The sequence below is a fragment of the Papio anubis genome, chromosome 9 (assembly GCF_008728515.1).
Source record: "Papio anubis isolate 15944 chromosome 9, Panubis1.0, whole genome shotgun sequence".
Lineage (NCBI taxonomy): Eukaryota > Metazoa > Chordata > Mammalia > Primates > Cercopithecidae > Papio > Papio anubis.
In genome coordinates, this window is record NC_044984.1 from 74,688,257 (window position 1) to 74,704,573 (window position 16,317).

Genomic DNA, 16,317 nt, shown 5'->3' on the forward strand with positions numbered 1-16,317 from the left:
TATCTAATGTCATTTTCGTATCATCCGATTTTTTTAACCGCAAGTTGTTTTATATCTGTGCTAGACTGTTTTTTCCTCTAAATATTTTTCAACACGTCTTTTGCATCCTTTAGAGAAAACCAAACTCTCCTGTACTTTGTTCCCAAATTTTCCAACATGGTGCTTAACCAAATTTGTCTGTTATTCCTCTGATGTTTTAGGATGCTGTTCTCTTTCCCTTTCTTTGCAGTAATATTCCATAGGTTATATGGCTTATTTTCATGTCATTTTGGTTGTTTATTAATGATTAGGGTATATGGATTACTCTTGGTTATAGTCTATTGCCACTTGAGGAGTTGTCAACTTTTTATTCTCATATCTCCAACTATAGGGCAGGATGATAAAGTTGATTCCTATTTCGTTTTCCATATTTTAGCTAGCATTTCCTAATATTCTCAATTATACAGAGGTGGCCACTTTTCCAAACTCTATTTGTGCTTCTCCAATATCCGGAATTGTCAAAATATAAGGCAAGTTCCAGTTCCCTTCATGCACAACTACTGTTTTGGGTTTTTGTTTTTCCTGATTCTTTCTAAATCTACCATGTTTGTCTCATGATGACCAACCAATAAAATACAGTGGGCTAGAATGTGTTGTTTCCCGGGAGCTATGATCTCTGAGTAAGACTAGAAAGCCAGGGAGATAGTTGGAGCGAGAGAAACTTTAGCTACTTTTAGATACACGGTTGTATAATAATGTGGTCTCTGACCAGTTCCTGTTAGGTATAGATTCCAAAACTCTGAGTTGAAGAATTGGAAATGGATATGATAGCTATCTCCTTTCATTTTTCTTGGTTGACACTTTTTCTATTTTACAGGTTTTCTTTTGAACTCAATTTTATAGTTACACAATTTTGGTTGTGATTTTTTTTTGTTTTTTCTATTTTTCTTCAATGTTTAGAGAAACATTAGTCAGGTATGCATTAAGGAGTACTGTCACGAACACTTGAAGATACATTTGAACATTTTTCTGATATCAAAAATTTGGAAACAACTTAATTATTCTATAATTCTATTTTTTGATTATTATATAAATTGTGACATTTTTAACTTGGATTATTATGCGTAATTCAAAATCATATTTTAAAAAATAATTTACTGACACAAAATGTTTTGTGAAAAAACAAGATGTATATAACTGGATTGTTCCAATCTTGCTAAAAAAAGATATATATACATTGCACAGAAAATATCTTGGGAAGAAACACATGTGTATGTTCAACATTGGCTATCTTGGGCTGGTGGTATTTTGGCTGAATTTCTATATTTTTTTTTTACTTGTATGTATATTCGAAGTTACCTTCAATAAGCAAGTGTTTATTTTGTTTTGCTTTGTTTTATTTTTAAAGAGATAGTGAGGTTCTTAGAAAATAGTGATTTTGGCAGAAGGTTAAAAAACCAAAATTACTCCAAGGCATAAACTGTACTATTTAAGCAATACGTAAACAATTCTCATTTGACTTTTTTTTAGTATTAGCCATTTTGAGTAATACCAACTTCAAATAAGTATTGCTAACTTTTTGCAGAAGAGAAAAACATTGGCTAGCTGAGCAAAGGAGGCTGCATTGTAATTTATGTGGAATTTGTAACTCGTATTTGAAGATAATAATGTTTGTTCGTATTTAAAAGAGAAACTCCCACTGGCTCTTTAAAATCTGCCAACATCGTAATTGTTTTGCTTCACTTAGGAATTAGAAAACATTGAAAAAGGTCACTGCTTATATCTGTCATGGTAAAAACCTGACCATGTTCAGCAGCTTGATTTTGGCTAAAATAACATGCATATGTTGCATGTCTATGTGGCACACCAAGTTGAAATAGAACATTGTGCTTTCTCCTCATCTGTGATGAACATTTAGTTTTTAGTTTTTTTATTTTCCAGAGAATTATTGTAATTCATATAGCATACTTTTTTTTTGCACTGCAAGTCTTATCACTTGTTTTATTTTAGAACAGCACAAATTTTGAGAATCAAATATCAACATTGTACAAAAGATCCATAAAATTGTGCAGCGGAGTCTTAAGGAAATAAGCTGACTGTAATATTAGGATAATAAATGTGTAATCAAATACATGATAATTATTTGCTGTTATAATAAGTATATTAAAAACATGTGTGTGTGTGTATATATATGTATATATGTCTGTGTGTGTGTATATATACATATATATGTATATATACAACTTTTTCTTTTTTTGAGACAAAGTCTCACTTTGTAACCCAGGCTGGAGTGCAGCCTGCATGGCTCACTGCAGCCTTGAGCTCTTGGGCTCAAGCAATCCTCCCACCTCAGCCTCCTGAGCAGCTGGGACCACAGGCACATGATACCATGCCCAGCTAATTGTTTTGTATTTTTTTGTAGAGACGAGGTTTTGCCCTGTTGCCCAGGCTGGTCTCAAACATCCTGGGCTCAAGCGACTTCCCCACCTTGGCCTCCAAAAGTTTTGGGACTACAGGTGTGAGCCACCATGGCTGGCCAAATCAACATTTAGGACATGATTTCTACCGGTAGAATAAGTACATAGGCTATATACAGATATTAAGGTGTATGCTAAAAGTAGTGCCAGAATACATCTAGTTATAGTTATATTCATTTCCTTGCTCTAACAGCAGCTGGTTTAATTATGTCAAAGAAAAGGGAATTAATTACTTAGTTAGTAAGGAGATTCTATAGCTCTTTATGTGATTAGTGGTAAGGAGACCAGCCTCTAGAACTAGACTGAGTTCAAATCCCAATGATGTTATTATATTTACTTACCCAGGGGAGGTAGTGGTTGTGGCATGAATTCACTCCAAGAGATGTACTTCAAAGAAATTGAGATAAATATTGCCTTCTAACAAACTTAAGATAGGCAGGAGAGAATGAAATGTCTGGACTTGAGTGCATTAATCTCTGCTTCTCTTGCTCTGCCAATTTTGTTCTTTCCTACCTCATTGCAGGTTGCTCCATGGGCAACTGCAACTTTGTACATGGCCCTTTTCCTTTGAGGCAGCAACCTTTATGTATTTGCCAGCAAAAAGGAGAGAACATCTGTCTCTGAGCTCTATTTCAAAAAATCCAGTGCAATGACTGGCCAATCACAGTGACTGTGAGTGTATTACTTTTCCGTTGCTGTGAAACCAATTACCACAAATTTAGTTGCTTAAAACAAAATACGTTTATGATCTCAGTTTCTATGGCTTGGGAGTTTGGATGTAGGTTAGCTGGGTTCTCTGCTCATGTCGTACAGCCTGAAACTGAGTTGCTGGCTGGTTCTGTAGTTTCATCTAAGGTTTGGAGTCCTTCCAGGCTCATTCACGTTGCTGGCAGAATTAAGTTCCTTGTGATTGTAGGACTGAGATCCCCATTTTTTTTGGTGAGATCTGTCAGCTGGGGTGCACTGTCAGCTACTAGAGGCCATGCTTATGTCCTAACCACCTGACCCTCTGACATCTTGGCACCTGACTTCTCCAAAACCAGCAGGAGAACCCCTCTCTTGTTCTGTTGCAATAAAGTCTTATATAATGTAACTTAATCATGGAAATGACTATCCCATCATATTCACTGGTCTCACCCACCCTCACAGGAAGAGAATTATATAGTGTAAGTACCAGGGAGTGGGAATCTTAGGTGTCATCCTAGAATTTTGCCTATCATAGGGGCTAGAGATTTGCACTTGGACCAGCCAGAGTCATTGGCCATTCCTATGAGCTCACAGAGCTCACTTATCCTCTACTCTTCTCTTCTTTTTCTCTGACATTTCAAAGTGTAAGGATAATGAATCTTATTCTCTGGATATAAAGCCTTTGCAGGCAGTCAGGGTTTTGCTGTCTTTTCTTTCCTGTTCCTGCATCCAAGATAATTTCTTCATCAGAATTTCTCAGTAAATGTTTGCTGAACTGAATTCATTAATTAAATATGTTAAATGTGCTGATAATCTCTTTGAGAAGTAAATTCCCACCTGTCCTGGCATACGCCTTAAAAAAATCTATTAGTAAAGCTATAAATGGACCATTATAGTAAAGCTATAAATTACTTCACAACCACCACCAACTCAGACATAAAAACTCTTTCTATTTAGTCGCAATTTTCGACATGATATTTGAATTTTAACCCACAACAATGAATCCAAATATTTATCTTGGATTTTGACGTGAAGCCACTTTATCAAATATGCCATATTCACTCAAAGTAAATTAATTTGGATTAATTTGGTTGATTGAATATCTTTTCATATAAGAACTGTTGGAATAACTATTTTTATATTGTGTAAATGAACATGCTAGAAAAATAATACCACAAATTTTTAGGAAATTTTACATTGTAGAAAAGGCCAAGCCTAGTTATAAAACTAAAAAAAAATAAACCTTCTGGCATCACATTTAAGAAACCAAATATGGTTGAAAAATGCTGCTAACCCATCTTTTATTTTCTTTCTCTTATAATTTATGCCACCAAAATAAAGCTTATGAATTTTTTAGCAACAATGGCTTTCCCTTAAATAGTGATAGAAATCTGGCTAATTTTTAAACATATTACAGCTTATGAAAGTGTTATTTTGTGTCAAAGTTTTGAGTAAAATGTCTTCTTTAAAGGAGGACAGCAACAAAGACTTGTAAGAATAGGAAACACGATGAGATCAGGAAAAACAAAAAGCTGTACCATTATTTTTTTCCAGGTTTAAGGAAGGATGTTTTAATATTAGTCTTCAATTCTTGAGCATGATTTCATTTTAATCTTACAAAAGTTCAGTTTTACACACTCTGGAATGTGATGGATTTTGGCTTCTCTAAAGAGTAAAGCATCAAGAAAGAAAAGCCCTTATGGATATTGGAAAGAATCATATGATAGGATAGTAGTTGCCTCCGTTATTGCCTAAATGTCTTTTATCTGTGCTTCTCCATCTAAAAAATAAATTATTTTCCTTAGGAATCATGTTGAAATATCATTAAAACTCTACTTTTTTTTCTCTTGAAAGTGAAAAACCATAATTTTCTTAAATCTTTCACTTAATTTCTCTATACTTTATTTGTTAGGGCCTAATGAAAGGGTAAGGCAGGAACAAAACCACACTATTTCAAAGGACATCCTTCAGCAAGGAAAACATTTTTCTTGCTGGTTAGGGAACCCTATTGATTAGCTTGCTACCTACTTGATTGACGTAATGGAGATACTGATGTAAACCACAGGTGATGATAATATTATGAAGGCTACTTATTTAAAATGACTGTTTACACAGCAAATGGGAGGCAGAAGGCCATATTGAAAATACATACCCATTATTCAATTTACTTGATGGATTTTGAATTTGATCATATTTCTCAAAACCTAGAAGCTAATTCGATGGTGATAAGATCATTTTGTGGTATAATTGCCTTGACACCTTCTAATTTTATTTTTAGTTTTTTTTTTTTTTTGAGACGGGATCTCACTCTGTCACCCAGGCTGGAGTGCAATGGCGTGATCATGGCCTACTGCAGCCTCAACCTCCTGGGCTCAAGTGATCCTCCCTTCTCAGCCTCCCAAGTAGTTGGGACCACAGGCACACACCACCATTTTATGTTTTGCAATTACAGAGATGGGTTTGTAGAGATGGAGTTTCCCCATGTTATCCAAGTTGGTCTCTAACTCCTGGGCTCAAGCGATCCAACTCTCTTGGCCTCTTAAAGTGCTGAAATTACAGGCATGAGCCACCATGCTTGGCTAATACCTTCTACTTTTAAAGACTCAAAGATATGCAGAATCCCCAGGAATTAAAACAGATATAGTTCACACCTATAACTGTTCTTGAATCCTTGCCATCATGGAGTTCCTAATCTAGCTGAGGACATAAATGTATACAAAGTAAATTTTTGTGCTGCAGTATAAACAAAGATCTACAGGAAAACAGAGATGTAAATTTTTATGTCCTGTTACTGTATTGAGGGTACATATAAGTCAGGGTGCCAAGGAGGAGAGGAGAGAGATGGGGTTGAAAAGTGATTTTGGTGAGAGGTACATTATAGACAACAAAAAGTCACAACAGGCTTTTAAGTACCCTCCATGCATGATTATATGATATCGTGTGTGTATTTCAGAAAGATCACACTGGCTAGCAGTGAGTAAGACAGACTGGCAGTATCAAACAAGGAGACATAATCCAAGTGTTAGTGTATTAGCAGTAGCTGCAGTGAACCAGTGTTGGTTGTCTTTCAGTTAAGTATTTACACTCTACTAAGCACTCTTCAAGCTTACTCTTCACCACAGCCAAATTTCCAAAGAGATGCTTAGCTAGTAAACGGAGCCACAGGATCTGCGCGGAGGTACAAACCCTTAAACATGATACATGTTTTCCAGACAGAGATAGCAAGAGTGAGAGCACACATGCATATGTGTGTGTGTGTGTGTGTGTGTGTGTGAGAGAGAGAGAGAGAGAGAAATTTAAAGTTTTCAATTAAGTCTGTAACAGTGATAAAAATGAAGAATTAATCAGCCTAGGTGGCAATTTAGGAGTGGAATCAAAGAGATTTGCAGGATAAAGTGGCACTGGGTGGTGAGAAAAGGATCTGAGGACGAAGAGGTGGTGATTTTTGTTTGGTTGTTTGGGTGAAGGATCCTTTCCTCAGGAAGAGCTGGAAAAGGAGTTTATAAATTTAGGTTTGAAAATACGGTTTTGAATCGCTTGTAGGGACATCCAGATGGAGATGCCCATTTTGGAGCTATAAATACTTCTCTGAAGCCTGGAAAGACATGAAATCCAAGACGGAGTGATTGGAAATGTTGAATATGGTTGAAATCACAAAAGTGAATGAAATAGCCCACAGTCAAGGAAGGCACCACAGGTCAACTCAGTTTTTAAGCTGGCAATGTCAGAGGACACAGTGATGCAGACTAAGCCAATGCAGTGCCAGGTGAGGGAGATGTCAGGGAAGCTATCTCAGGGTTCAATTAACGTTGTCAAATACTACACACACACACACACACACACACACACACACACACACACACACACACACAGGTTAACGAGGAGTGTGGCTTCATACAAAGCCACATATTTGATCTTAAGCCAAAACTGGACTATTCACAGCCATATAGTCGATTTCTGCTTTTTGCTTTGTTTTGTTTTTTTAAATGAGATGCCAATGTGCCCCACTCGCGTTCTCCTTCATCGCCCTTCCTTTTCCTCCCTTCCTCCATGAAGAATGCAATTCTCCTTCACATTTCAATGTTTTGGGACTTGCCTCCCACTCCTCTCCCTTCCCAAGGCTTCCTGTCTGTCTCCATGGAAACCTTCGCTTAATTAACCCAACGCAGGGAGAGGGCATCCCTGGCCCAAATGAAAGCCGCCAGAGCAGCTGCAGCAAAAGCTGGAGCACAGCGCGAGAAGGGGGCTAGAGGGAGGCAGGCCGCGAGGTGGGCTGTGACCCAGGAATCGTGGGCAGTTTGGGCCGCCGCACCCAGAGCAGTGCCAGCACCTCCCAGGCCAGTTGCCCGGGCACCGAAACTTGCAAAGCGCAGGCGCCGCGTGGCTGCAGGTCCGGGTCCGGGTCCATATGGGGGTCAGGACGGGTTGCAGAAGTGCCGCGGCACCTGCGACTTCTCAGCCTTGCATCCCCTGCACTTTGACTTCCAGGTCTCAGCTCTTTCCTTCTTTCTCCACCAGTCTAACCATTCTTTAAACCGCAATCCTTTCTTTTATACTCTGCCTCTCTCCCATTTCAAAAGTTGGCGCTTTTTGACTCTAAAATAGTGCGCATTAGGACAGGGGCTCTTTACACACTACCAGGGCAAACACAAAATTGAATTTGAGTGGGGGTTTGGACTTAAAGACCGGGCATCCCGGAGCTTTCTACTTTCGCATTTTTATTATAGCACACAGCCTTCAAAATTATAGTTTACGCTTAGGTTTAGGGGGGAATTAATACCATAGCCCTAGAACACTTACATCAGGTTGCTTGGAAAAATGGAAAAGATTAAAGCTTTGCAGTTTTGTGGAAGGGTCTGGATTTAATTATTAGGCATTTCTTTTTAACTGGGTTGCATTTTATCTGAGGTAAACACCTACTTAATAAGAACTAAAGAGGATTCTATAGGAATAAACTTGCTTTACAGTGAGCTTTCAGGAGCTTTAAAATTGATCCTTGGGAACTGTTTACTATTAAAATAGTATTTTCAGTTTTAAAAACATATAAAATACAGGGGTATTTTCTTTTTCTTTGTATCTTAAGATGAATGTAAAAGTTTTTAGGTCCTTAGGGGCTCCAGTTTCCCATGAAAGGCTAGGCAAGCTTTTTAGATGAATGTATTTTTAAAACAAATTGAGTTGAAACGACTATTGAACGTTGTTTCTATTTAAGTTTCAGTTTCATGTATTTTGAAATATTTTTCATGATGATGGTGTAATTTTAAAATGTGAGGAATTAGTTCCAAAGAAGCAGCAGTTGTGTAGGTGTTCTAGATTTCCATTAATTGAGGTTAAATAATTTCACACGATGCAATGTAATTTTGTGTAATTGCCTGATAATTCATTTTATTTCTAACACCTCCTTTATACTTAATTAAAGCAGTTTCTAGAAAAAAGTTATTTTGTTATTTTTTGGAAAGTACTAATGTTTCCAATTTTATTTAGTGGAAAAATTATGCAGCGCTCACCTATTAATGCCTTAACATTCAATTGGATGAGTAGTCACTCTACATTGAAAAGACATGACATTAAAATGATATACATACACTCCATTTAAAGAATGTCCAATAGTTTAGTTTTGAAGCTAAGAAATACATGTTTAATTGAACTGAATACACTTTACTTTCCAGATGGAGAAATTAATTATTCTACTGCTCTGGTTACAATATGTTGTTAAGGTAAGACATTTTTGAGTGCACCCTCTTTGGAATAATTAGCTAATGGGCAAGATGTGATTGCATTGAATCTATCATTCTGGAAAATGAGGAGTATATTGAAGGGACATAATACTAAATATCAGGTTTAGTACCTACGAATAAACATTTTCATTGCTAGGTGTCACTCGCATATGTATTTTTATTGCTTAAAAATTGTCTTGGGGATGATCATGGAGATAAGTCAGAATTTGGGAAGAAGACAGGGTATAATAAGGCATTTCAGAGTTGTTTTTGGTAGGAATTTTGATACATATATTCTTTTGAAAGTTGAAGTGCTTTTTGTCGTTGAGGGAACATCAAGGGTCTCTGATCTTGAGGTCTGTCTTACGTTGCTAATATTTTAATTACATATAGATGAAATAAGGGTCTAAAATGACTTAGTGTCAAACATTTTGTACCCAAATGTGTTTTCTTTGCAAATATGTTGTCAATAATGTCTGCAAAATAATTCCATTTTGTAGACATTATCACCAAGATTCACAATTGGCACTCTAGGAAGATTTGCCGTGTTTTTCTCAAGACTTTGAGTCTCTGCCTCTTCCCTGACCCCAAGGACACAATGTTTCCTAGTTACAGAGACAAGGATCTTAAATTTCCATGCTCTTATTTTACTTGCTTTACTGAAGTCATTTTCAAAATTATATTTATAAATACAGTAACTGACAGAATAATTCATGTGTAGACACTGATACTGCTGAAATGTTTTAAAATTATAATTTGATGTATTTTAGGTGTCATTTTAATAAATCTGCTTATAAAATAACAATCAAGAATGCATTTTTACTGTTTTTTACAGTTTCTTCTCTTTTCCATTTTAGATCTCCAAAAATTTCCATTATATACCAGTGAATAAACAAACAACAGAAGTTTTAATCGAATGGGATGAATTTCCTAAGGGAGGAAATCCTGAATTTTATTTTTTTAAATATCAACGTGTTAATGATTTTGCTCGAAAAGTAAGGAATCTTTTCTTGGTTCTGATAAAAAGTAAGCATAGTATAAATCTGTTATTACCAAGTGCCACATTGTAAATAGTAACCTAATAGTTATCAGGGTTTCTTATTTTATTAATATATAAAATGTTAGCATTTTTTGAAATATCTTTGATAAGTAATTGATCAAATTAATATTTAAGTTTTTCATAGGAATGACTACTTGTCTTTTTAGAATTTATGTACCAAAGGAAAATAATCATTTAAAAACTGTCTTTTATGTAGAAATAAACATTTCATATATATATTTATATTTCATATTGAAAAACTACTTTTTATTAAGGAGATATACAAAAGTCAAATTTAATGTGCCTGGCTTAGAGATAATGTTCAATAAACATGTCTTAAGCAGATGAATCTAATTATTTGCAGGATGTAAAAAGTATTCTCACAGACTCACAAAGACATCAGAAATTAATAATAACACTAAAGGAAAATGAAGATTATCACATCATTTTACAGTCCATGAGATATGGACAAATTTTAAGTGAAAAGTCATTTCAAATTCGTAAGTAATGTATATGTTGATCAGCTATGTCAACTTTCATTACCAGATAATTTAAATTTTACAATGATTAACAGGTATATAATGGTACTGTAAAATTATAATAGTATTATTTTTTTATATAACGCAAATCTCAGAATTTAAAGAAAATTATAAACTAAGGTAAGAATATAGTTTTCAGTTTTGACATTTTGTGTGTACTTGTATGAATGGATAGGTAGAGTGGAGATTTTAAGTGTTATCCAGATTATGTAAAAAATATAATGTGGTTCTGTAATCTAATTCATTCATTCTATGTAGAATAGAAGAAACTCCCACATAGTCTAGAAAATATTTTATGGGTAGATAATGTTCTCCCATCATGGCGAATCATGTAACTTAATATCCTTTGTGTTTCATTCAATTTTATTTGAATCTGTACTAATTATTCTCCCTGATTTTTTAGGTGGAATCTCAACTAGCAATATTAAAACAATAGCAACAAGTACGAGTGTTTCTTTTAACTGGAGTGTGCCCTCTTCCAAATATATATCAGTGTCAATATCTTTCAATAATTCTTCACAAATTATGCAAAATAATGTTATGGTTTATGAGTGGGGTAATTTAAAACCTTCAACTTTATATGCTTTCACATTTGAATTTAGACAGTTACATTTGGATTTCATAAATATGTTTCAGAGACTGGATGTTCAAGTTGAAACAGGTATATAGACATTTGGTTCATCATTCATTATATATTTATTACATATTTTGTAGATAATTTGGCAGTTGTATTGGCCTTTTTGAAAGTGATCTAGCCAAGTATTAATCACTGCAGGCTGCATGTAAACAAATTAGCATAGTCTCCTTTTTTGACTATATCATTCTGGTATCTGACTGATTATTGAACAAGCTGGACTTAGCGGAGTAATGGTAGAAACCAACTTTATAACTTTATTTTCTTCCCAGCACTTCCTTTAAACCCAAGTGGGTTCTCTTTTTCTTAACTCTGACAATGAGTCATACAAATTCCATAGCGTTTTAGGTTACTTTGGTGAGTCAACAAACAGTCTCATTTTCAGGTATTAAATGATCCATTGCAATATATTACAAACACACTGATCTTTCATTGTATTTAAAGCTTCTCTATTACTCATCTATGATCAGACCTGACCAAAATTAGGAAAAGTTTCGGGGAAAGGTGAATGTGTTCAATTTTGGGGGTCTTCCTAGTTTCATATCTTTCCTCCACAAGGTGGGAACAGGTAGAAGGGGACAGAATCATAGATGGCCGATGAGGGCAGGACACTCTTTGTGACAGTCTGAGAGTCCCATTTTAATATCCCCTACAGGAATAATAAAAAAGACACAACACATGCATTGTACAAGTGAAGTATAGAAACACTCAAATAGTAAGAAAAAAATACAATAAAGTAATTAAGTGTCCTTTCTCCTGTAGGGGGGGAAAAAAGACAAAAGATCTTCAGAAGAACCTTCTCACATATTCCTACTGTGTTGACTTCAGGCACTGGTAGAATATTAACATGAACTGATGTGCAATATTTTCTCTGAACACGCTGCTATTTTCTCCAGTCTCTCTGGTACATAATCTTGGAGAATAAAGCTAAGCAGCCATTCCAGCTTTCTTTCTGGAAGCTAAACACTTTTGAAGTCAAAGTGTTTGAGTCAAAAGTGTTTGACTGAGAGCAAAATTTTTAGCAAGCATTGTGTCTGCTACTCCAAAATAAAAAGAAACCTGAAATATGATAAAAAGTTTGCTACCAGTACAAAAGTAAGGGAAAGGAAAGGCAATCTAAAGTAAGGTTTTCCTTAGAAAGAAAAACATCTTTGTTTGTTTATTTTAATGAAGTTATAATTGGACAATAATTCTGCATAACTAATTCTTACAGCTATTTAAAAAACTATGTTAATTGGTAGTAATTTACTTGCTACTTGATTAATAAACAAAGCTTTAATATTTTTATTAGTTTGAGAGTAGTATAGGGAAGGTGCACACTTAATACTATGAGGTTTTCATAATTGTATACATGTTAACAAATATAATTATGAAATGTTATATTACTGGATTTATCTTTAATGGGATTTTTCTTTTGGTAGGATCGTGTTCACAAGGATGGGCAGCATTTAAAAATAACTGTTATAGAATTAACAATGACAGTAAGCCATGGAATATAGCCCAGCAACATTGTAAGTTATCCTTAAGTTCTGCACACCTTGTGGATATAAAAAATGAAGAGGAAAAAAATTTTGTATTTTCGTATCTCAGGTCAAACAATCAAATAATAATATGGACTGGTCTTAATGATATGAAGGTCAGTAAATGTAAAGAAATACATATATTATGATAAATGAAACTTTATTATCTATATTCATTCATGCATTCTTTATTCATTGATTTCTTCCTTCATTAATTCAATATAGTTTCTCTTTCTATAGATACCCATTTTAATGTATTTTTGTAGGCATCTTTTTTAAAACCTAATTTTGCTTTAATTTTGGTATTCCCCAGACTATTTCTAAATTCATTTGAGTGATCTCATCCATTTCTTCACTCCATTTACCACCTAAACCAATTATTCCTAACTTCTTTATCTAGTCTACTTTCCTCTTATGAGTCCAGACATATATCTAATTTTCTTCTGATGATCCCTCTGGCACTTCTTGCAGACACTCTAACATTGCCAAGACTGAACTTGCCTTCTCCCTCTAATCACACTTGTTTCACTTCCTTTATTTCTTACCTCTGCAAACAGTGCAATAATATGAAACCCAAAACATGAAAAGTTTTTTCCATTTTCTTCTTTTCACTCCACACATCAGGCTTGTGAAGCTCAATTTTACTAAAAGCAATACACAAATATCTGGAGATTTTATTTAACACTAGTGAAATAAGGAGTGTGTAACATTTTTCTTCAACCTTCCTAACACTTTGGAATGTCTCATGAAACTTCATTTGGTCAGCATTTTGTAGAGAAACTCAAGACCTAACACAGTAATCTCTTGTCTAGTCTGTGTTTTCTTCTTGGTGATCCATTGACTTTTATTTCCTGGCACTCAAAGATAACTCTGTTCTCCATGAGATATCCTTATCTATGGTGAACTAAGGCAGATCCTACCAATTTGATGCCAACTTTCCTGTGGAGCTTTGCATAAGCTTGGGAAAACCTCTAGGAATCTTTAATTGCATTTAAAAAGTATTCTTTTATTGAGTTTTCTTCATCTTTTAGTAGGCAATGAATTACATTCTAATAAAGATTCCTTAAACCACAGTTCATCTTAGACATCTCAGACTCCCTCTCCCAGCATGCCAGTCTTTTAGCAAGTAGACCAGTTAATGTGTATATGTGTGTGTGTGTGTGTGTGTATATATACGTGTGTGTGTGTGTGTGTGTGTGTGTGTGTATATATATGTATCAGATGCTACCCTTAACCACGATGCATCAGATGCTACCCTTAACCACGATGCATCAGATGCTACCCTTAACCACGGTATTTTGAGGTAGACATCAAAGTTACCTGCTACATCATAATCCCCATGGTAGGTTCAGAAAGCAATCACTCCTTTAAGTAAATCTGTGCTGAATAAGTGCAAAATTGTTACTGGACTTCAAGGATTAAGAGTGGGTCTTATTCAGCATTCCATTCCTAGCTTCAAACTGGGATTTGGTACTCAGCAGGAACTTAATGAATGAAAGATTAATAGTCTCTTTCTTCCCTTCTAGGGCATCTGCATAGGCAACCTTCATTTACTTCTCACCTTATAGTTGTAGTAGGTGCTATCATTATTCCCGTTTTATACAGGAAAATAGATCTTAGAGAGATCCTGGGGCACATAACTTACCAATGCCCATTCCAGGCCTTGAACCTGTATCTGTCTGACCAACTCTCATGTCTTAATCACTTGAAATACTGTCTCTGATCCTATGACTATTTTTAAAGCTACAGCAATACATATGCAATAAAGCAGACTTTCTGAGGAAATGGGATTTCTTCGTTCTGTTAGGTGGAATTTGAATGTATTGTTTTAAAATCTCTTTAAAATGTCCAGAGGAAACAGGTCTCTTTAATTCTCACCCATGCAGCTAGGGTGGCGCTGTGCTTGATTTTGGGGATGATCTGATAACCAAAATATAGACATAGTATCTGTTTTCGTAGTGTTCATTATCTCTATAAGTATTACATTTATTTTTTAAGGAGCTGTTATGTGTTTGCTGTATTACAAATATACTCTCTAAACCTATTGACAACTATGCAAAGTAGTCATGATTATTTCCATTGCATAGGCAAGAAAATTTAGTTTCTAAGATTAGTAGTTGCCCAAGAGTAGATAGTAAGTGTCAGAAATATAATTAGTACGCAGGAGTATTTTGTCAAAGCTTATACTTTTTTTAAACTACCCCTTTCAAGAAGGGTAGATATATGACAGATATTTATTACTCGTGAAAATTGAGTTGGTGAGATTCACCAAGGACATCCTTTAGCAGGAAGGTATCAACAACCTCTCCAAATGCATGCAATTTATTTGATGATTTCAAATGAAATAACTAACATTTAATGAATAATTTCTCCGTGCCTCGTTGTGTTGAGCCTTTGAATGTACTGCCTCTTTAATCATTACAACAACCTTAAGATGTAGGTTCTATTATTATACTCATTTTACAGATGAGAAAATAGCGGCTTATTGTGAGATTTGCAATATGGCTAATGAGTAAATGAAACTGAACTCTGTTTCTTGCTGCTTGCTGCTGCTTCTCCTTCTCCTTCTCCTCCTTCTCTTTCTCTTTCTCCTTCTCCTCCTCCTCCTTCTTTTCTTCCTCCTCCTCCTTCTCTTTCTCTTTTTTCTTTTTTGACATAAGTCTTGCTCTGTCACCTAGGCTGAAGTGCAGTGACTGAAGCAGAGATTACTGCAGCCTTAAACTCCTAGGCTTAAGCCATCCTTCTGCCTCAGCCTTCCAAGTAGCTGGAATTACAGGCATGAGCCACCGGCCTGGCGCCAGCTACTTTATCATGAAGGACATCTACATAAAAATATTAAACTGGCTGATGATTTTAAAATCTTAGAAAATTTTATAATAAAGTTATGATTAATTAAAATTTTCAAATACACATATTTGAAATGCAGTGACTGAATATATCACACTTTTCCTTTTAATTGGCTTAATTTGTTCATCTTATTACAGAAAGAAGGTCTTCTTACATGGGCAGATGGATCATCTTTTAGCCTTAAGAAAAATGAAATATTTTCTTTTTCGTTGCTATCCGAGAATGAAACACATTGCTACATTTTACAGCAAAATGCAACTGGATCAAACTATTTCTTTACAAGATTTTTCTGTTATGTTCCGTTGCCATATGTTTGTGAATATGAATGTAATTATTTTTATTATTCTTTCTTATATTCATGCAGCTTTTTATTATTTAATTTTAATTTATTTCATTATTTTCAGTATGGAATTATAATTTCTAATTAAAAATAATTATCTTTTCTATTTTTTCAGTACCTTCTCTGCAAGAAAGCTTTTTGCTTTATTTAAAGGATGTTGGAACAACTGAAGTTGTATTTAGTTGGAATAATTTGAATTTTTGGAATAATTTGAATAAGTGGATGAAATTGGGATATAAGATTATCATTAAATATTCTTCAGATTATACAGGAGAACAATGTTTTGAAAGCATACCCCCAAATACTACAGAAAAAGCAATTACCCAACTGTTTCCTGGTCATATTTATAGATTTTTACTCTTCGCAATAAATGAATGGGAGGCAAAAACTACTTTCAGTCCAATATTCACTATAGAAACGCGTAAGTTACAAGACACCTGAAAATATAATTTAAAAACTTTTTAATTCTGTCATTGGCAGATATTTTATGAGAGTCTGGTATTTTCTCATATAACTCTGGAGATACCTCTATATTTAA

The 16,317-nt window shown here is 34.8% G+C and overlaps 1 protein-coding gene across 4 annotated transcripts in view; it reads left to right on the plus strand.

Annotated features, from left to right (window-relative positions):
* Positions 1-8,542: 8,542 nt before the first annotated feature.
* LOC101024725 (tenascin-R-like) overlaps positions 8,543-16,317 on the plus strand; it is a 37,795-nt gene continuing 30,020 nt past the window's right edge. For 3 of the 4 annotated variants that reach the window (XM_021922644.2, XM_021922647.2, XM_031650635.1), the window contains exons 1-6: positions 8,543-8,860; positions 9,718-9,855; positions 10,264-10,399; positions 10,842-11,099; positions 12,494-12,708; positions 15,895-16,200. In XM_021922644.2, coding sequence (XP_021778336.2) covers positions 16,002-16,200 — 199 coding nt within the window. In that variant the 5' untranslated portion in view covers positions 8,543-8,860; positions 9,718-9,855; positions 10,264-10,399; ... (1 more) ...; positions 12,494-12,708; positions 15,895-16,001. Of the gene's footprint in view, positions 8,861-9,717; positions 9,856-10,263; positions 10,400-10,841; positions 11,100-12,493; positions 12,709-15,435; positions 15,767-15,894; positions 16,201-16,317 lie in introns of those variants that run through there. The other variant, XM_021922646.2, reaches the window with a different exon arrangement.